Source organism: Salvelinus sp. IW2-2015, linkage group LG11 (assembly GCF_002910315.2).
Source record: "Salvelinus sp. IW2-2015 linkage group LG11, ASM291031v2, whole genome shotgun sequence".
NCBI classification, from domain to species: domain Eukaryota; kingdom Metazoa; phylum Chordata; class Actinopteri; order Salmoniformes; family Salmonidae; genus Salvelinus; species Salvelinus sp. IW2-2015.
The window spans coordinates 17551346-17573774 of NC_036851.1; the positions used below are offsets into that span (position 1 = coordinate 17551346).

At 42.8% G+C, this 22429-nt stretch overlaps 1 protein-coding gene across 1 annotated transcript in view; it reads left to right on the top strand.

Annotated features, from left to right (window-relative positions):
* The window catches only part of LOC111969934 (chemokine-like protein TAFA-4), a 47708-nt gene extending 33629 nt beyond the window's left edge, over nt 1–14079 (top strand). Inside the window, 4 exon segments of the mRNA XM_070445572.1 lie at nt 9–164; nt 10542–10574; nt 10577–10665; nt 12882–14079. Of these exon segments, the coding sequence (XP_070301673.1) occupies nt 9–164; nt 10542–10574; nt 10577–10665; nt 12882–12893 (290 nt within the window). The 3' untranslated portion in view covers nt 12894–14079.
* Nucleotides 14080–22429: the final 8350 nt, after the last annotated feature.

The following is a 22429-nucleotide window of genomic DNA, read 5'->3' on the forward strand; positions in this document are numbered from 1 at the left end:
TCTCTCAGCCTCCTACCAGGTGAAGCAGGGGACGTGTGAGGTGGTGGCCATCCACCGCTGTTGTAATAAGAACAAGATTGAGGAGCGTTCTCAGACCGTCAAGTGCTCCTGTTTCCCAGGCCAGGTCGCTGGCACAACCAGAGCCAGGCCCTCCTGTGTGGAAGGTAAACGTACATTGTGTGTGTGTGTGGGACCTGAAGAAGATCCTTGCAGGATTGAAATGTTGTTTGTTTATTAATACAGGTACGTGGTGGAGCCTATGAGTGTGCGGGCTATATTTATTTCATACCGGCCCTATAACCCCCTAAAGGATATGCGTGTGATCACACTTGACTACTGTGTGTATGTGTGTGTGTTTGTGTGTGTGTACATGTGTGCATATGGCACAGGAGGTTGGTGGCACCTTAATTGGGGAAGACGGGCTCGTGGTAACGGCTGGAACGAATATAGTGTAATGGTATCGAATACATATAACACATGGTTTCCATTTGTTTGATACCATTCCATTTGCTCTGTTCCAGCCATTATTATGAGCCGTCCTCCCCTCAGCAGCCTCCACTGGCATGTGGGTGTCATTTATTTTAATTTGCTTACACATGGATGTTAGCAATGAATACCAACATAGTCTTAGAAGCTGTTCTGATTGTGAAGATCCCATCAGAGCTGTGTTTGAAGGACTTGTTGAAATATTTACCACACAGCCAGACTTAGCCACTTCCTGCATGGACAGGAAGCTGGCACACACTCTAATAGTCTCACAAAGTGCTTTAGTTCTTTACTTCATGATAAAGTGGGTGTGTATTTCTCTGTGGTGCAGTCTGTCCCCCATCCTGTTTATAGTAGATCATGTAACATTAAAGGCTAGGGACACAGCAGACTAATGCAGGTAATGGAAGATCACTCTGCAGTGTCGCCTTCCTTCTCTTATCCTCTAGAGGAATATGAAAGGAGAGGGAAATATAGTACATCTGGCAGCCTCTGAAGGTTTGGCCCAAGGCCTGAAATAAAAAAAACACAATTTAAAAGGGTTGATTTAATTTGGGAAAGCATTCCATTTCACATCAATTCAGGCCTTTCGACCATACAGTATGTCAGATGGTAATAGAAAAATAATTTTCTGCTCCCTCGCACCCTGTCATATCTCTAGACTCAATATTGTTGAATCAGGTTTCCACAAATAAAACCCTTAGGAAAATAGATTACATTTCATTATAAAAAAGATTGCCGGACAAAAGTGTGTGTTTGTGTGTGTGTATGTGAGAGAGACAGAGACAGAGACAGAGACAGAGACAGAGACAGAGAGAGAGAGAGAGACAGAGAGAGAGAGAGAGAGAGAGAGAGAGAGAGAGAGAGAGAGAGAGAGAGAGAGAGAGAGAGAGAGAGAGAGAGAGAGAGAGAGAGAGAGAGAGAGAGAGAGAGAGAGAGAGAGAGAGAGAGAGAGAGAGAGAGAGAGAGAGAGAAAGAAAGATGGAGAAATGGAGCAAGAGAGTGCAAGGCGAGGAGTTATGAAGGGGATGGTGTTGTCTTAGCGACGATAGAGAGAGAAAACCCAGGAGTCATTTTGATCGACCTTGCATTGCCTGTCTATGGTGTTGAGGGTTTCCGCTCTTGAGGGAGAGACAGAGCCTCTGAGTGTCAACTGACCCTCATCAGACAGGCCTCCCCTTCTCCCTATCCCCTGGCACATATACACACACACCCTAACTCTGTCGCACAGCCAATCCAGATGAATTAACCCCCCTCCAGTGGGAACCAGATAGTTGTCCCGTACGTGAGCGGAGAGGATGAATCAAACAGAACCGAGACAGACCTGCAGGGACTGGTGAAGTAACCTCAGGCTCTAGCTTTAATGTCTCTGTTTAGCTTCTTCCATGTTTTTTCTCTCCTGTTCTTTCCTTTCTAAGAAAGAGGTTGTCCTGCGCTGGTCAGCTCAGTTCCAGTGCAGACTGAACTTCCAGTCACATAGCTGCTTCATGTCTCAGATACAGATGTGGAGACCTTGGATGGGGGCTTTTCCATTGTACTATATATGAATAACAAAAGTATTGTAATGATGGGAGATTTTTACAGTAAAGCATCTTACAGTAAAGTGCAGTTGTTATTTGGAAATTCTGTATTTTTTTTATGACAAACTACCGTAACATTGTCAATGTTCAACAATACTTGCAGAAACTATTGCATAGGGTCCATGCTGCATGGTCATATGAATGCATTTTCTTAGAGTTTCTGCTAAAGAGTGATTAAAATGTAAATGTATCCCTTTTCACTCACCTTAAACATATGATATACAGTTCCTATGACTAACCAATAGAGGGCACTGTTCAATAGCCATTTGTCTTTAAGGCGCCTGCTGGTACCCAAGGCTAGTTTTCTCATGTATCTTTCATTTTGTTTACCTGATAGGAAACATAATAAATATAAATAATATAAATATATTTTTTATGTATCTTAGATATTGGTTTAGAGCCAAAAATGTCATAAAGGAGAATTCTGGAGAAAGCTGCAAAGCCCTGAAAAAATACAAATACAGTACACAGAAATGCCCTTACCCCTCACTACATCCCACATGTCTAACCCTCCTAATATAAGAAAATGCCCTAGAGAGCTATTCCACTGCGGACATAGCTATTAAACATCATTAGAGCTGTGCGAGGCACTGTGTCCTCTCAGGCAATGGACAGAGAGAGGCTCTTTCCAGTATCCTCCATTTTGTTCTGGTTTAGTCCCTCTTGGGTACCTCTCTATATGAGGGAGCTGCCTGGACTGAAGAGGAGCCCTGAGGACTCCACTGTGCTGTTGTGTTTAACGCTGACCCTCGGGTGAGGTCAGGGGTCTCAGAGATAGCCCTTTGGAGAGAGCCTTCTGGGGGCCATCTGCCCACTGAATAATGCACTATTGTGACAATTTATAAACTGCAAAATAGCTATATACTGTAACAGTACAGTTCTTTTTTTATCTCTCAATCTTATTCCCTCCCTAAATGTATGTAGGCCTATGTGGTTAGATAGATAATGACTGTAAAGGTGAAGAGCGGTGAAGAGCAGTAAAAATATGTCTTGTTTACCACAGTCACACTGTCTCCACTGGGCCTAACAGCTCAGAGTTATAAAGTATCCCAGGCAGAATGATGTCCCTACTGTCACCAGCCAGATGGCCATCCCCTCACCTTTTAATTTAATACCAGTGATGAGTGTGGTAAGGTTTAGATGAGGGACATTCCATTAACTGTAAAATACTGTACATCAATTTCCAACAGCTCTTCATTGCAAAGACATTCTGAAAAACCATATTATTGAGAGAGGTGTGATGAGTCACAGCACCCAGTAATGGAGCACACCATTCATCACACCTCTCTCGATAATATGCATTTTGAAAATGTGTGGCTATACAGAATTGTGGTATATTTTGATCAAAAGTGTAGTTACTGCGGTTTGCCTTTGTAGGGCAGAATGTTGTGCTCCATTACCGGGTGTGGTGAAGTCTGACCTGTTATCATTAAGCCAGCTTGTTAAAGACCAACGGCTGACATTTTCCTGTCTCACTGTATCAGAATCCCACAGCTTTCTTCATCTCCTCTTTTCTTCTCTTCTTCGGTTCATCTTGAAGCACATTCCCTTCAGGCTTTATATGGGAATTACTGGAGAATGTCTTTAGCTGTGTGTTGGTTAATAAAGGCTGTGTTGGAGTTGGAAGCAGAGAGTGGAACGCCCCCTTACGACTTCCTTCTTGCTGCGCAGCTCTTAGATTCAGTCTATGGGGTGGAATTCATCATGACCAATAAGCAGAGGTCAAGAAGATGACTTCTATTTATCAGAACACACCGTGGGGATGTCCACGTGGACAGGTGGGCGCTCAGTGCCAGCACTGGATTATACTGCATTATTATACAACATTAACCTGTGTCAAAGTCAGCTTTACCAACCTGAGTCAACATGGGTCTAAATCAAGCCATTTCATTCTAACAGAAAGGCGTGAATGGATGTAGATTGTTATCGCTGTTTGGCCTCCGATGGCGGAGAACTCGTCTTAAGGTGCTGTGTTATTGAGCTCTCCACCGGAGGGGGGTTAATTCACTTGTATTGGCTGTGTGACAGGGTTAGAGTTGTTTGTGTGTGTGTGTGTGTGTGTGTGTGTGTGTGTGTGTGTGCACATGTGTGTGTGTCTGTGTGTGTGTGTGTATGCGTGACAATGTTAGTGTAGATCTGAGCAAGTATCTACAGTACCAGTCAAAGTTTGGAGATGTATTCACTATTATTCTACAATGTAGAAAATAGTAAAAATAAAGAAAAACCCTTGATTAATAGGTGTGTTCAAACTTTTGACTGGTACTATACTTTCTATACACATGTGAGGTGCTATCTTTTTCTGTGTTGTGTTTGCTGTTTTTGTTTCTTAAACAGTATGTTAAGTTCATCTTGGTATCTGGCAAGTCTATTGTTCCGGTGTCTGTGTGTGTATGTGTCTGTGTCTGTGTGTGTGTGTGTATTTGTCTGCATGCTTGGTGCGTGTGTGGCACTTGAACACAGATAGGTTTTTACTTAATCATTTCTGAAAGAGATGGATGCCCCTTTTCTGCTATGACTATACAGAGAGTCCAGTGAATGGAACGACTCGTACGCCACGGGGGCTTCTGCTGCTGAATCCTATTTTGGAAGTCAGCCAGTTGTCTCACCCTTTCTGTCCTCCCCTGTTGAGTGGAGCAAATTAAATCCATGCCCTCCGTGTGTGTGTGCATGTGTGCGTCCGTGTGTGTTTGAGCATGCAGGTTCTCCAGATAGCCTTTAAATGTTAATGATTTGTAAGGACATAGAACCATTAGTGTTAAGCTTTTACGTCCGACATGTATAGTGCCTCCCACATGCATGCACTGCTCATATATAGTACTCATGGGGACTGCTCATATATAGTACACATGGGGACTGCTCATATATAGACACATGGGGACTGCTCATATATAGTAAACATGGGGACTGCTTCATAATGTACACATGGGGGGACTGCTCATATACAGTAACACATGGGACTGCTCATATATAGTACACATGGGCACTGCTCATATATAGTACACATGGGGACTGCTCATATATAGTACACATGGGGACTGCTCATATATAGTACACATGGGGACTGGCTCATATATAGTACACATGGGGACTGCTCATATATAGTACACATGGGACTGCCTCATAAATAGACACATGGGGACTGCTCATATATAGTACACATGGGGACTGCTCATATATAGTACACATGGGGACTGCTCATATATGTACACATGGGGACTGCTCATAAATAGTACACATGGGGACTGCTCATATATAGTACACATGGGGACTGCTCATATAAGTACACCTGGGGACTGCTCATATTACAGTACACATGGGACTGCTCATATATAGTACACATGGGCACTGCTCATATATAGTACACATGGGGACTGCTCATATATATAACATGGGATGCTCTAATATACACATGGGGACTGCTCATATATAGTACACATGGACTGACTTCATATATAGTACACATGGGGACTGCTCATAAATAGTACACATGGGACTAGCTCATATATAGTACACATGGGGACTGCTCTCATATATAGTACACATGGGACTGTCAATATAGTAACACATGGGGACTGCTCATAAATAGTACACATGGGGACTGCTCAGTATATAGTACACATGGGATGACGGTATAATCTGGTGCAACAACATCACTTCTCATATTCTGAGACTTATATTTGTTGTACATTGTTCGTACCAAATAAACGTAATAGACAAATAAAACATGTGAACCCCTGTCCTCCCACAAAAACACACACACACACACACACACACACACACACACACACACACACACACCACAACACACCACACACACACACACACACACACACACACACACACACACACACCACACACACACACACACACACACAACACACACACACACACACACACACACTCACACAGACATCTACCCCTGCCCACATACTCCCCAGACCTATGATGATATATACACATGCATAATATCACATCGTTGTATTCACAGTGAGTTCAACCCCAGCCTTGTTAAGTACTATTTGATGAACACTCTAAAACCTCATGCTTGGTTACGTTTTGTATTATGCCTTTGTAGTCCAATGGGAACAAATTATGCATTGTAGCCCACAAAAAATACCATACAGTAATCTGACTTGTCTGCTGTTATGTTTACAAGATATGTAGGGAGAGGTGCATACTCTAATTGAAGTTGAATTGTAAATTATCTACTGCTATTTGTATTTAACTTTACTCAGGTCACGTGGCCTACATTAGCTTAGAATGTAACAAAATCATTATGTATGTCATGTTTAGTTTTTGGTAAAAACGAATTATCATGCATTATACCTGGAACACAGACGGAAACAGACCCCGCTAGCAGCGAGATGGGCCACTGTTTTTCATCCATTCTTCACCAATGGTGGGCTCCCACACCAAAAACACACACACACACACACCACACACACACACACACACACACACACACACACACACACACACACACACACACACACACACACACACACACACACACACACACACACACACACACACACACACACACACACACACACACACACACATACACACACACACACACAGACACTTAACCTGATGTTTTGACAGGCAGTGTAGTCAAAGACGGATTGAATCTGCTGTGACCTGTGACGTGTCAGTGCTGTGGTGGATGGACATCATCTCTGTCTAATCCTCTAGGCAGCCTTTAGAATCACCCCCTGAGACCAGCAACAAAGCCAGGGATTGGGGAAGACAACACTAACTTGCTCCCTATCATGGAATTCACAGAAGTCTCCATTAACAATATCATTTGATTTACTTAATAACAACTGCTCTCAGACATACTGAGATTTCCTGAAAAAGTTTAGACTCATTTCTGAGTGGAGCGTCAGCAGTCAGATGTTTAATGACACGTGGAGTAGAGCTTCTGGATGGTAGCTAGCTACAGTAGTCAGATGTTTAATGACACGTGGAGTATGATTTCTGGATGGTAACTAGCTACAGTAGTCAGATGTTTAATGACACGTGGAGTAATGAATTTTCTGGATGGTAAACTAGCTACAGTAGTCAAGATGTTAATGACACGTGGGAGTATGGCCCTTCTGGATGGTAACTAGCTACAGTAAGTCAGATGTTTAATGACAACGTGAGTATGGCTTCTGGATGTAACTACTAACAGGTAGTCAGATGTTTAATGACACGTGGATCGAGCTTTCTGGATAGTAACTAGCTACAAGTAGTCAGATGTTTAATGACACGTGGAGTATGATTTCTGGATGGTAACTAGCTCAGTAGTCGATGTTTTAATGAACACGTGAGTATGGCTTCTGGATGGTAACTAGCTACAGTAGTCAGAATGTTTAATGACACGTGGAGTATGAGCTTCTGGATGGTAACTAGCTACAGTAGTCAGATGTTTAATGACAACGTGGAGTATGATTTCTGGATGGTAGCTTGCTATAGTGGTGACACACTGCTCTGCTCTCTGTGAATTAATGGTGGTAATTCTGTCGATAGACTATCAGATTCATCACTGACTGCTGACGAAGAGAGATGGATCTCAGTTATACCCATCTGTCTCTGGGAGAAGAGATTCTGAGGAATGTGGTTCTTATTTCCAGACATAGATCCCAAACTAAGTTGCTTTATTTGCGGTCATCACTGACATGATACATGGATGAGTAAGTGCAGTGCACCTTACATGGTAGCCTATGATGAACAGATAGGCTATTTGACCCTGCTTGTCATCTACAGTATGAACATTTGAACATCTTGAAAAACAATCTAGCCTTAATGGCCATGTACTCTTATCATGTCTACTGGGCTCAACCAGAAGAAGACTGGCCACCCCTCAAAGCCTGGTTCCTCTCTACGTTTCTTCCTAGGTTCCTGTCTTTCTAGGGAGTTTTTTCTAGCCACTGTGCTTCAAATTCATCTGCATGGCTTGCTCTTCGGGGTTTTAGGCTGGGTTTCTGTATAAGCACTTTGTGACAACTACTGATGTAAAACAGGCTATATAAATACTAGACTAGTCCATGTCAGCACCTCTCAGGAATTCCCTTTATTACCGTAGTTCATCAGCACTCCTCTAGGTATTCTGTTGTTGCTATCCATCCAACAGCCCCTGGCCATGCCATGACATCATAAGCTATTAGCCACTCCCGTCCATTCTGCAGAATGACAGGCAGGTCTGCGATGTCACAGCCTCCCTGCCCACTCCGTAGAACGTGAGATGAAGTCTCTGAGAACTCCAACTCTAATGGCTCTTCTTCAGGCCATGCTCATTAGCTCTAAATAACATGGTGGTAGCGTAAAGCACCACGGCAGACACCATAATGGCAACATTAACGACCATTACACAGTCATTGGTTTTTAGAACCCTTTACTGCCACTGAGCTCGTGCATCATAACAGCATGTTCTCTGGAGTGCCCTGCCAGGCTAAGCATAATTTATTAAGGGGACTCTTAGTCTTCGTAAATGGTGTCATCCTCTCTCCCTTGTTTATGCTCTCTCTGTTTCTCTTTCTCTCTCTCTCTGCGTCTATCTCCTCCTCTCTTTCACCCTCAATGTCTCTCTCTTTCACTTACTCACTCTCTCTCTTTTATTCTCTCTCTTTCTTTCTCTCTCTCTTTCTTTCTGTGCATTCATTCACTCCCTCACTCATTGGAAAGAAGCAGTCTTGGTGAACTCCTCCAGTCATCTCTATCTCTCAGTTGGGGGTTCTTACACGACGCTTGAGAGGATTTGCTCGTGTTCTTTTGCATAATTCCATTTAAAACCATTTTGCTGCAGATTTCACCCCTTCTCTTCCATTTGTGAGGAACAATCGACTGTAAAACAGGACTCAATGGGAGACTCCCTCTAAAACACAATAATTTGCCTCTTTTAATTGATTGGCCTATCAAAGTTGGATACGTACTCGAGAGTCCACACCATGCGTCCCCCATCCCAGTAGTGAAGAAGGAAGAATAGATGGATGGATGGAGACAGATCTTCCTGCCTGGTTTTAGCCTTCTAGCCGTGGATCACTGACTGTGATGGATCACTGACTGGCCTGGGAGGGTGGACAGTACAAGGCAGAGCAGTATGAGTGGACAATCAGAGTGAGAGGAAAAAGTTCTGTGTCAGTGCCTATTGGGCTGATATTTATTGTTAAAGGAGATGTTCATATTTTTTTCTACCAAATCAATATGTTGGTTGATTTCACTTGGTTTTGAGAAACGTACCCCAACCAGCGATAGACTTCCTCATGCTCGTTCTGCAGTACCAGGGTGTGGATAAAACATCAACAAGAGCAACAAAAACACCCAAATATGTCCTTTTAGAAATGGCAACGCTCTCAGTATAGTAATGCAGGTCTTTAGATGTTGTACACATGAAATTGTGTCATTCAGAACTTTATCCGCAACGGTATATTCTATCTTGTTTGATTTGAGCAGTTTCCCCTATCCATCTGTGATACATCTCAGTGTAGCTTGCGACTGCGTACAGGGAAAAGTATGACTTGAGTTGCACAAAATGGAATATAACGTTGTGGATAAAGGTCAGAATGACACAATTTCATGTGTACAACATCTAACAACCTGCAGCACTATACTGAGAGCGTTGCCATTTCTAAAAGGACACATTTTTTAAAATATTTTTTTTTAGCTTTTGCTCATGTTTTATCCACACCCTGGAACTTCTCCTTAACATCCAACACGTCATACACATACTGTTATTTTGGTGGAAAGACACATCTGTTTGTTTGTCTATGAACGTTGTTGGAACTGTGTGTGTGTGTGTGTGTGTGTGTGTGTGTGTGTGTGTGTGTGTGTGTGTGTGTGTGGGTGGTGTGTGTGTGCGTGTGTGTGTGTTAGGTGGTGTGTGTGTGTGTGTTGGTGGTGTGTGTGTGGTGTGTGTGTGTGTGTGTGTGCCTTCATTGTATTTGAGAAAAGTGATTGAATGTGTTATGGAGTCATGGTACTTTGGTTTGATCTGAACATCAAACCAATGAAACAGATCAATGTTTAGCCTATGTCTTGGACAGCAGAACACCCTTTCATGTTATACTTGAAGTATTTCTATGGTTGAATTGTACACACCAGGTGAACTACTGATCTATCGTGACACACAAAGCTTGGTAAATAATATATCTGATTCTTTGATTCAAATCCATCTTTTATGCTAGATTCTGCCAAACACAGTGGCCCGCCAATAAAAGCAGACTTTTGGTGAAATGTTTCATTTCACAATGTTGCACCTAATAAGGTTTTATGATATGAATGATGCTAATAATCAATGGGTAAAAACATGCGATTGTGGGCTGAGCCAACTCCCTTCCTACTTCCAGATTACTTTCTCCTCTATAGAATCTATTCTCTCATACTGTACCAACACTGGCAAGTTTGCTTCTGCACATTGTTCTGCCCTGTACCTGCCACCCCTCTCAGTTTCAGGTCTCAGGTGCTCTCTCTCTCCTCCTCCTCTTCTCCCGCCCTCCATCGTGATTCAGAAGTGGTGGTGTCAGATGAACCCTGCATGGAGGGAGAGGAATGTAAGGTGCTCCCTGACCTCACCGGCTGGTCCTGCAACACTGGAAACAAAGTCAAAACCACCAAGGTGAGAGGACAGGGTCCTTTTCCACTCTCTCTCTCTCTGTGTGTGTGTGTGTGTGTGTGTGTGTGTGTGTGTGTGTGTGTGTGTGTGTGTGAGAGAGAGTAGTGGGCGAGAGAGAGAGCGAGAGAGAGAGAGAGAGAGATGTTCCTTGGCTTGTCACAATTTTTTCCCTTGGTGATACTGAAGAATACTTGAGCTTCTATGATTATTAATTAGCAATTAATCAATACAGTCTTTGATAATGACAAAATAAAAATAATGACAAAATAATATTCTTTCATGAATCAATATGCAATCTGAATACATCAACAAAAGAAAATATCCTATCAGTATTTACTAGGAACCCATGAAGTCCACACAGTACTTAGGAAAAGCCTGCTAGTTCTATCACATTCTCCAGCTTGAGTAACGTTTGATGTCAATTAAATTGACAACCTTTCTCCCATACAGCATCTTGTCTCAACTCAAGTCTCGTAAACACACTTTTAAGATGAGGAAGCTTACACTTACTTGTTTTCATATTTTAGAAGACAGAAAAGATGGGACAGAAGTTTAGGTACAGTAGTGTATTAGGATAATCCTCTAAGTACAGGATGGTTTGATCAGAAATAGCCAATAAAGTCCCAATGTATGTGTCACGAACCGGCTCAAAGCCCATAACAAAAGGGAGACAACGTGGAGATAAGGAATAACAAAATATATTTATTAACTAAGTACAATATACAATGGTGTGTGTAATCAGTAATCAGTAGTGTAAGTGAGTGTTTTGCATGCATGAATGTGATAATGCAGGGTGTTGAAAGGTGCCAAAGCAGACAACCAAAAAACCACCAAGATACACAACAAAATCTGTAAAGGTGTCTGCATGGAGAGAGTCTCCTCCATGAATGGAGAAGTGGTGTATTTATCCTATGACACAGCGGGCCCAGGTGTTTCCCATGTAGCTGACGACCCTCCCAACTCCGCCCACCGGCATCCTAATAAGGAAACAAGAACAAAGAGAGAATATGGCAGACAGAGTGGGAGGGTCGTCACATATGTGACATAAATGGGAAGTTCATGGAAGAAAAGAGCCAATCATCTGTGGAGCCCCAAGTGAGCAATGTTTGCAAAGATCTGGAAAGAGGGATGGAAAATGAATGCCATAGAAAACACAAAGCTGCACATAATGTAGGTACAGACTGTAACAGTAAACCAGACAAGCAGTATGATAATCACTGTTGTTTATATGAGATACATATATTTTAATGAAAGCCCTTCACCTCCTTTCTACAGTAATATTTTGATGTGTGGAAGTTAATTTGCGGGACCGACTGATGGACAGGGGTGTGGGTGTGTGTATTGTCGGATGGAGCAGGTGTGGTTTACTCACAGGTGAAATATAAAAAGAAAAACAGTTGTAGGGAGCACACAGGCACCGTAAGAGTAATTACTCAGAGACGGAATAACAGCAGAACATCTGTCGCATTCATTAGAAAGCATTATGGCTAGGGGATCCATGGAGGCTTTCAAATTAAGTCCTAATTATATTGGTGAGGGGGATATACGGAAGGATGAATGGTCGCAAAGAGACTGCCGTTAGAATTAATAACCCTGGGTCTCTGAACAACTGAAAGACTGATATGTGAAGTCATCACCATCCTCTATCGCTTTTTCTCTCCCTCTTTGACTGTCTAGCTAATCAGCTGTTGAGGGAGGGTGAGGGAGCGAGGGGGAACCGTGCTTCATCAACGGACATGAATTCTGCATTTGCTCAGTGTGAAACAGGAGCACAGCTATTAGGAGACGTGGTGGCAGATGTCTCAGGAGATTGCTGCAACGAAACCGACTCCACGGCAACTGTTCCTTCCAGCGACTCGTTCCCTCTCCCCATCTCCGTCTGTCTATCTGTGACCTTCTTTCTGTCCCTCTCTATCTATCTCCGTGTTTGATGTGAATGTGTGACGCGAACTCTCTTTCTTTGTCTGTCTGTCTGTCTGTCTCACTCCCACGCTGCAGGGGTGTAGATGCCTGATGGCCCTGTAGAATGAAGGTTATCACTAACACAGTGGGAAAACACAGGTTCATAGACGTCAGTTCCCTCTACCATCATTGGAGGGGGGCTGCGGGAGGTTTTATTTCGTAGATGTGCACGCTGTGTCATTTGCTAAGTCCCTCAAAGATAATTGTATCACTGGCTCAACTCTCTGATCTTCTGTTCTTTGCTTTCTCTCTCGTAGGTCACACGATAGCAAGAGAATCACTGAGCAGCGACATCACCAAGTCTCTCTAACGTTAACTCCATATGTAAAGAAAGGACGGCACTCATATCTGAGACACTTAGACTGCCGACTGGCGGAAGACTGTCAGTCATCCCATAATACCAAGCTGTGACAAAAACTAAAGAACATATAAAAAAAAAGACTCTCTGATGGACCGAGACACCGAGGTCCAGTGTCAAATGTAATGGCCAAAACTGCTATGGACTATAGACTTTATAGAAACAAAGGGTGTATACTTTTATGGTCGATAAAGACTACGTCTGAATACTTTTGAGGAGCATCTGAAGACATTCGCCTGTTAATAGACAAATAGGGAGATCCAAAGAGGTGGTTTTGACCAGTGGCTGAGGAGGACGTGTAATCGATGGCTGATTTGACGAAGCATTTGTGGATGTGTTGGCACCAGAGCCACAGACAGTGTGTCAGTGTATGTTTCTATGGCTCTTGGACTGGATCCTGAACTACTCTGATTATAGAGTGTCGCTGCTCTATCAGGATGACTTTCTATTCATGAGCACGGAGGGGGAAGAATATATCACTCGTGAATCGCAAATTATTGTCAAATTACTCTTGTGGGTCAACTCATTACCATGGAGATGTTTTGATTATTTTAACAGTTCTAATTAGGGTTGCTAAGAAGGATCATAACAACATATAACAATTAAATGTAAGATCTTTGCACTAGTAGAAGACCGTTTTAGGAATGTTTTGTTTTTCTAATTATTTCTCGTCTTTTGCTGGTGATGTCACATTAAATGAAAGAGAGGAAGATCTTTTTTAAGAGTTTTGCCTCTGATGCTGTAAAGATGACACAGCCTTTCTCTCTGGTATAGTTGCAGGTTATTACAAGTTAATCCATGGCTCAGACTAAAGGGATAGTTCCCTTTGAACATATTTAACTATATACTCCGATTCATTGATAACAAGCAAGTAATCTGGACATCATTTGGTCGGACACTGACTCTCTAGATCTACAGGTTACTTTCTAGTTTTCCATAAAATAAGGTAAATGTGTCATTTGTGGGAACTAATCCTTTAAAGAGTCTTAAATACTGCTTGTCACTAACTATGGACTGTCCAGAAAGCTGAAAGTCGATACCTGTGACATCTCTAATGTAAACTGTAAAATAGAGCACCCATAAACCATTAAAACATGGTTCTGCTTGTGTCGTGTTTCAGTCTGACAAGGAAATAACATGTTTTTAATCTCTAACTAATCCTTTTCTCCATCCATTTTTTTAAACAATATTTTTGGCAATGCTCTATTTTTACAGGCCGCTGTTCGCTTGCATTTTCATCCAAAATGTTTACCCTCTCCATCGATCTTCTCAAATCCCCCCCATCTCTTTCTCTCCATCTCTCTCCCTCTCTCTTTTTGGTCAGACACGGGGCCAGGCCTGTGATGGCTGCCCTTCTCAAAGTGAGAGGAGAGGCCCTTCAGACTGGCTGCTTTGAGAGATATGATAAATCTATCTGAGATGGTGCATTTCCAATGCTAAGCCCTAGGCCAAAGGGAGCTGGGGACAGCATGGCTAGTGGCAGCTCCACTCTCTCATTACCCAGGCCTGGATCGCACTAGCCCTCTCCCGGGAACACTGACTTGTATTTTTAGGTTCTACTGTATAAGGGGCCTTATTGTCACAATGCCACACTCTGTCCCCCTGCTCTCAACTCCAATGGTCCATTTAAATTCCACACATGTGCCTGCAGACACACACACACACACACACAAACACACACACACACACACACACAAATATTCATACATACAGAAAAACATATATTGTATCGTAATATATAGTACTAAACACAATTTGAAGAGAGTGTAGATTGTTTGTACTCTTAAGGTCTTGTGTTTGCTGTGCAAAATTAAGCCAGAGAATGCCTCTCTTTCTCTCCCTCCTCCCCCTCATTCTCTCTCTCTTCCTTTGCTCATCTTCCTGCTCCCTGGAGGGATGTTTACTGGGCTGTGGGCTGTAGAAGAGCCAGGTGCCTGGGTCCGTCCTACACTGCTCTCTGCTACCTGGTGGCAGGGGCCTGACACTGCAGCTCCAGTCAGACTTGGAGAGGGAGAGATGAGACCTGTCTGACGACTGTCATAGGCAGCCCATCTCAGGTCACTATTATTTCACTGGGAAACTGCACAGCACACCATGTATACAATTACCACTGCTGTGGAACAGAGACACCTCTGCAGCAAATAGAGGAACTCTGCCCTAGGCAACAGCCAACACCTGAACACAACCCTTTGCAGGATGCATTGGCCCCATTCAATAACCTTTACACATCCAGGTGGGTTATTGAGAGTCACCTCTCTTTTACTGAATGGTTTTAATACAGTGGGAAACCATGATAAGACATTAGAGAGAGAGAGAGAGAGAGAGAGAGAGAGAGAGAGAGAGAGAGAGAGAGAGAGAGAGAGAGAGAGAGAGAGAGAGAGAGAGAGAGAGAGAGAGAGAGAGAGAGAGAGAGAGAGAGAGAGAGAGAGAGAGAGAGAGAGAGAGAGAGAGAGAGAGAGAGAGAGAGAGAGAGAGAGAGAGAGAGAGAGAGAGGGAGGAAAATTAGGATGGAGTGATGGAAGGAGAGAGTGGTAGAGAGGGGAAAGATATTGAAGTTAGTGAGAGGGACCGGAGGAGAATCATGAAGTGGGTGAGAAAGAGAGCAAGACTGTGAAGCGTATTTTAAGTATGCTGTTGTTTATGTTCCATGCTCAGTGGATCCCATGAGGCCACTTGCATTGGCAAACCGTGCACCCCCACTGGTCCATCATCACGCTCCCCGGCAATCACAACCTGAGGGGGGAAATCAACCCAGGAAGCACAGTTACTTTGGCTTTTCATTCATCTATTGTCAAGTCCAGTTTGTATTAGCTACCCTCCAGCCAAATTCTGGAAATGTTGGGCTTTTCCTGTTCAGTGAGAATGGTAATCTTCTGATGAGCAAGTGATTCTGTCATAAGCACTGAAATGTATGTGACTATTCAGCTCTGCTCTCTGTTATTGGAATATCATGGATGGAAACAGCTTGATATCTTTGAAACTACAAACCTATCTAGCATTTTACATGGTATAATGTAGGCACCAGTATCACAAGGAACTTAACTGTGAGCATGATTACATTCATTGTATGGACAAACAGACTTTGCAGAGTGATGTCCATTTTATTTACACCCACATTCCCAGTACATTCTTCATCGAGAATGGTGCATTTACATCATGTAATTACATTTCCTTGAGGGATATATGATAGTAGGACATGATCCTATTGGCTAACCACCCTGTTAGCCTTCAGGTGATGGTATGATCATTAATTGCATAAGTCACACTCTCTTAACCACCACAGAATCTATGTGAAAAGCACAACAACACAGGATATTTAAATTCAATCAAACGTTCCAAAATGCCAAACAATCAGGAGGTTTTATGATGAATTTGCATGGCGGTGGTGGCCGGCGAGGGAATGCTATTAACGCTGGAGTGACTGAGGATTCATTAAGTTCATCTCCCCTCGCTGTCTGCTCCCAGAACCTCTCGCTGCTGCGTCATCAAACTCTGTTATCTCTCCAAACCAAAGCAATTAGCAACTGGAGGCTCCATTGACCTGGGCCATTGTTGGAGCAGGCTGCTACATTAGCATGGCCAGAGCCTGGGAGCCTTGGCGCTGCCAGAAGAGGTGCCAATGTGACCAGCACCGATAAAGCGGAGCCCTGCAGTGGGCGTGTGTGCAGGAGCTACATGAATATTAACTGGGTACTGCCAGCGTGTCCAATAGGATTTAAGCAGTCAGAGAGGAATTTGTTGTCACAGTGTTGTTTGTGTGTGCCAGGGAGGGATACAGAGAATAAAACTAATTTGTAATTCAGATGGGGTATGATCAGGGTGTGTGAAGTGTGCATGGTGTGTGTGTGTGTGTGCATGGTGTGTGTGTGTGTGTGTGTGCATGGTGTGTGTGTGTGTGTTTGCATATGTGTTTGCATTCGTGTTCCAGTGTTGCATGTGTACGCTTATGATAGTGACTGTGAAAATGGTACATCTGTAAAATCACATCAATCACAGCACAACAGAGGTCACCACTATTTTCACTCACTGTTCTTTCAGGTTCGTGACAAGCGCTGTATTCAACATGCTGAGTTTCACCAGAGTGACAGCTTCAGAACATCGTAATGAAAACAGACAATGCCTCTTCAAGCCTTAGCAGTATGGTTTATGACAGACACGGTGAATTTAGAGTCAAAGAGTATGATAAGATCACTCTGCAAAATGTACTACGTTCATTTAAATGAGCTGCAAAGCACAGATCTACGGTACACAATAATGAACACAACTTATGTTTGCGTGCCAGTATGTCTGTTTCCACTTTGTATAGTCAGTGAATACAAATGTACTGTACATGACTTGCAGTTCACCACCTGTGAATCTAGCAGGCCTCTAATTTGTGGAAAGAGGATTTACTGTCATACTACATCATAGTCAAACAGCGTGTCACATGACATGAGAAAACACAAAAACAGGACAACCCAGGGCAATAATACAGATAAATAGCAAAAGAAACAGCCAGGAAAATGACTGCAGTTATTGCAAAATAGAGGTTTGCAAGCAAGCGTTTGAATGTTTTTACCGGTGACAACAACGCACAAGTAGCATGCATTATTCATAATTAATACCCAGTATGGCTGATTCCTCTTCCTTATTTACCAAATGAATGATTTTTTGGCGACGTCTCCACTCTATTGCATGGGGTGGAGAAAATACTTCTATTCAGGCAGTAGGTGAAATAGGCAGAGAGTGACTAGGCACATAATGTACATGTACCAACAAGTAAAAAACATTATTTGTTATTTCTTGGGAAACTGATGGAACATTTCTAGTCAGCAAAACTACAGTACGTATGGCTCATTCTGAGAGCATATTACTACTGTAGAATGTAGTGAACACACGTTATTGTAACCCCTGTTGTCTTCTAGTCTAATGTAATATAGTGTGGATTGGTATTCTGGTCAGTGTCAGTCACTTAAAACAAATCGAATGATATTTGTCACGTGCTTCGTAAACAACAGGTGTAAACTGTAACGATGTACGCTGAGAGTCGGGAAGCAAGTTCAGGGAGTGAGTGTTTTAATAAATAAATGCAACATAAAACAAAACAAGAAACACGAACAACACACAGACTCGACACTGGAACAGAAACAATAACGCCTGGGGAAGGTAATCAGGGAGGTGATGGAGTCCAGGTGAGTCTGATGACGCACAGGTGCGTGTAACGATGGTTAAAGGTGTGCGCCATTACGAGCAGTCTGGTGATCTATAGGGAGCACACGTGACATAAACAGTGACATGCTTACTTACGGGCCCTTCCCAACATAAAATTGAAATAATAGAAAAATTATAACACCAGGAATAAATACACAATGAGTAATGATAACTTAGCTACAGACACGAGGTAGCAGTACCCAGTTGATGTGCAGGAATATGAGGTAATTGAGGTAGATGTACATATAGGTAGGGAAAAAGTGACTAGACAACAGGATAGATAATAAACAGTAATAGCAGCGTATGTGATGAGTCAAAAGAATGTCAATGCAGATAGTTAAATAGTTAACCAATAGCTACCTGAACTAACTATTTAGCAGTCATAGGTCTTGGGGGTAGAAGCTGTTCAGGGTCCTGTTGGTTCCAGACTTGGTGCATCGGTACCACTTGACGTGCGCTAGCAGAGAGAACAGTCTATGACTTGGGTGGCTGGAATCTTTTAGGGCTTCCTCTGACACCGTCTGGTATAGAAGTCCTGGATGGCAGGGAGCCAGTGATGTACTGGGCCGTACGCTCTAACCCCGATGCTCTAGATGGTGCAGCTGTAGAACTTTATGAGGATCTGAGGGCCCATGCCGAATCTTTTCACCCTCCTGAGGTAGAAGAGGTGTTGTCGTACCTACTGTACGACTGTGCTGGTGTGTGTGGAACATGATAGATCATTAGGGACGTGGACACCAAGGAACTAGAAGTTGCTGACCCGCTCTACTACAGCCCCGTCGATGTGGATGAGGGTGTGCTCGGCCCTCCATTTCCTTTGTCTTGCTCACAGTGAGGGAGAGGTTGTTGTCCTGGCACAACACTGCCAGGTCTCTGACCTAATCTCTGTAGGATGTCTCATCATCATCGGTGATCAAGCCAACCACCGCCGTTTTGTCAGCAAACTTAATGATGGTGTGGGAGTCACGCAGTCGTCGGTTAATATGGAGTACAGGAGGGGATTAAGCACGCACCCTTGAGAGACCCCCGTGTTGAGGGTAAGCATGTGTTGTTGCCTAACCTTACCACCTGGGGTCGGCCCGTCAGGAAGTACAGGATCCAGTTGCAGAGGGAGGTGTTCAGTCCCAGAGTCCTGAGCTTAGTGATGAGCACCATGGTGTTGAACGCTGAGCTGTAGTCAATGAACACTATTCTCACACACAACTTAGAAAAAATGATGCTATCTAGAACCTTAAAGGGTTCTTCGGCTGTCCCCATATGATAATCCTTTGAATAAACCTTGTTGGTTTCTACAGAGGGTTCTCCATGGAACCTGAAAGACTTCTACCTGGAACAAAAAATGATTCTACCTGGAACTAAAAAAGGTTCTCCTATGGGGACAGCCGAAGAGAACCCTTTTGGAACCTTTTTTTCTAAGAGTGTAGGTGTTCCTCTTGTCCAAGTGGGAGAGGGCAGTGTGGAGTGCAATAGAGATCTTGTCTTCTGTGGATCTGTTGCGGCAGTACGCGAATTGGAGTGGGTCCAGGGTGTTTGGGATGATGGAGTTGAAGTGAGCCATGACCTTTCTTTCAAAGCATTTCATGGCTACAGATGTGAGTGCTACGGGGCGGTAGTCATTTAGACAGTGTGTTGTGGCAGGGCCAGTGAGCATGGCAGGCAGATGCAGCCCCCTTGCCCAGGCCCTGACCCCCCTGTCTGGCCCTCTCTCTGGCTCTATGGGCAGTGACTGGAACCCTGAACTTCCATCACAGAGTGCCTGCCCACCTCACTGCCTGACAGATGCCTTGTCAGGTGACCAGTCTGAAGAGGTGTATGTAGGGCAAAACAGGGCAGGACAGAACATGACAAATAACTGTGTAATAAACAGGGGCATGGTGGGGAGGGGGAATAGCAAGCAAATAAACATTTACAAATGGCCACACAATCCTTGTAATCAGGAGTGGTTCTACAAAACAGACAGGCTGAACAATTGACTGGCTGTAAGAGGATCTGGCTTTGGGGGATTTTGGAGCATTGATTCTGGCTGGGAGCAAGGCTTTCTCTCTGCTAGTGTTATCAAATGCTTCCCACCCTCTTTATCTTTCATTTCCGCCTTTATGACTCTCTCCAGTCCTACTTTTTGCTTCACTCACTCCATATCTTTGGGTCCTTTTCTGTACCTCTCTGTCTTCCACTGCTCTTCCTGGTCTCATTTGGTCTGATTTTCTGTCTGAAACTGTGTGGTTGCCACTATGCTCCAACTTGCCAGAATGGTAAATAGCAACAGCACACAGGAGAGAAAAACAAAGGAACAGATGGCGGTAAAGAGAGAGAGAGAGGGATGGAGAGATGAGGAGGGAGGGAGAGGTAGAGAGAGAGAGGCAGAGAAAGTGAGGAGGGAATGCTGGGGGAGACAGAACAGATACAAAGGGAGGGAGACAGACAGTTAAAGCAAACCCACTGTGCACACCACATCATTTCAACGTGGAGAATTGGGTCATATTTGGTAGATACTGTACATTGAGATTCCAACCTATTTTCACCCACTCAAAAAGACAGCCACAAGTTTGTTGAAGTTGATGGAATGTTCTGCATGACAGTCTCTCCCCACCAGGCACAAACTGGTTAAATCAACGTTGTTTGAACATAATTTGTCAATGTATTGTGACGTGGAGTCTATGTGGAAAATACATTGGATTTGAAAAAAAGTCATCAACATAAGCTGTTTAAATTTGAGGGTCACATTTAAACAATAGAATTATGTCTTCATGGTAACCAATGTTCAACATAGACAAACCTTGTAGAAAATATATACAATTTGTACCTTTGAAACAATGTAAGATATTCAACGTAATATCCACCATAAGCTGGGCAGCATGTCCTACTGGAAAGTTGATCTATCTACAGCTAGCTCTTTGCTCTCCCATTCAGGATTTTAACCTGCTGAGCTTTGATGTTTGCCACTGACACTACCAATGTGCTATCTTGAGAATGCTTATTTAGAAATCTCCGTTTATAGAGTCACTGTTTCTATCAAAGTCATTCCAAAGTCATTCCAAAGTGTAGGCTCAACAGAGCAAATGAAATGGAACCATACTTTGTCAATCATATGTCATGTAGCATTTGGGAAGTCATCAACAGCTATTGTTTCAATTCAGCCCAGGATTCAACTAAAAATAACAATGTGTATAGGCCAACGGTTTCAAGCTTTGGTTGATTTCAAATGGAATCTACAAGTTGATAATACATATGTTGGATTCACATCTCCAGCTCAACCAAAAATACAAGTTACAGAATAAGATCAAATCAAAACTGTATTTAAAGGGCATTAAAAGTTGGATTTGATTTGATTTAGTCCTGACTCCAACATATCAATTATTCATTTGTAGACAAACTGGAATTAAAGTCAGACTCAGTTGATATTTGGTTGTGTTGACAACCAAACACAACTCAATATCACTTTTGCAATAGTGCATATAGTCTATTAACTTATCGGCAAGTTAACAAATAATACTGTATGTTGGATACCCTTCTCCAACTGAACCCAAAATATAAGTCAAAGAATAGGATGAGTCAGTGGCTCATATGGAACTATCCAAGCAGTAGATACATCTCCTTTAAATGTTGATATTTGGTTGTGTTGTCAACCAGGCAACAATTTAAAAAAATACTTTTGTAAGACAGTAAATAGCCTAATAGTTAAGGCTTACAAACAAATGTAACAGTATTTATTCAACCTTAAAATGAGTAACACATCCATGGCCATATTTTGAGGTTACTGTAACTATAAATGTCTTCTTGTGTAATCATAGAACACGTGCATGTTTAGGGTCGCAGGTCTGTGGAGATCTTCATAATTGCTATAATAATCTGCACAGAATCTCAAACGACATTGATCACTATTCCCATTTACTTTAATAATCTCAATTGCAATCCAAGTCATTTGGTTCTGCTATTAGATGAAGCACAGTGTGAACACATTAAGTTGATGTATAAATAAACAAAATGTAAGACATTGTATTCCCATTTGATCTTTGGTGTGCTTTTAGATGGCTGAAAGCGCAGTGATAACACATTTAGGTTACAACTAAACCAAAGATCTGACATAGATTTTCCATAGAAATGTGATTGTGCTTTTAGATGATTGAAAGCACAGTCATAACACTTTGGAAATTCAACAAACTTCTGGAATCTCATTGATCAACGTATTGACCAAATATTACCCAATTCTCCATGCTGAAATGGCGTGGTGTGACCAAACTCCTCTACTCAGGGATC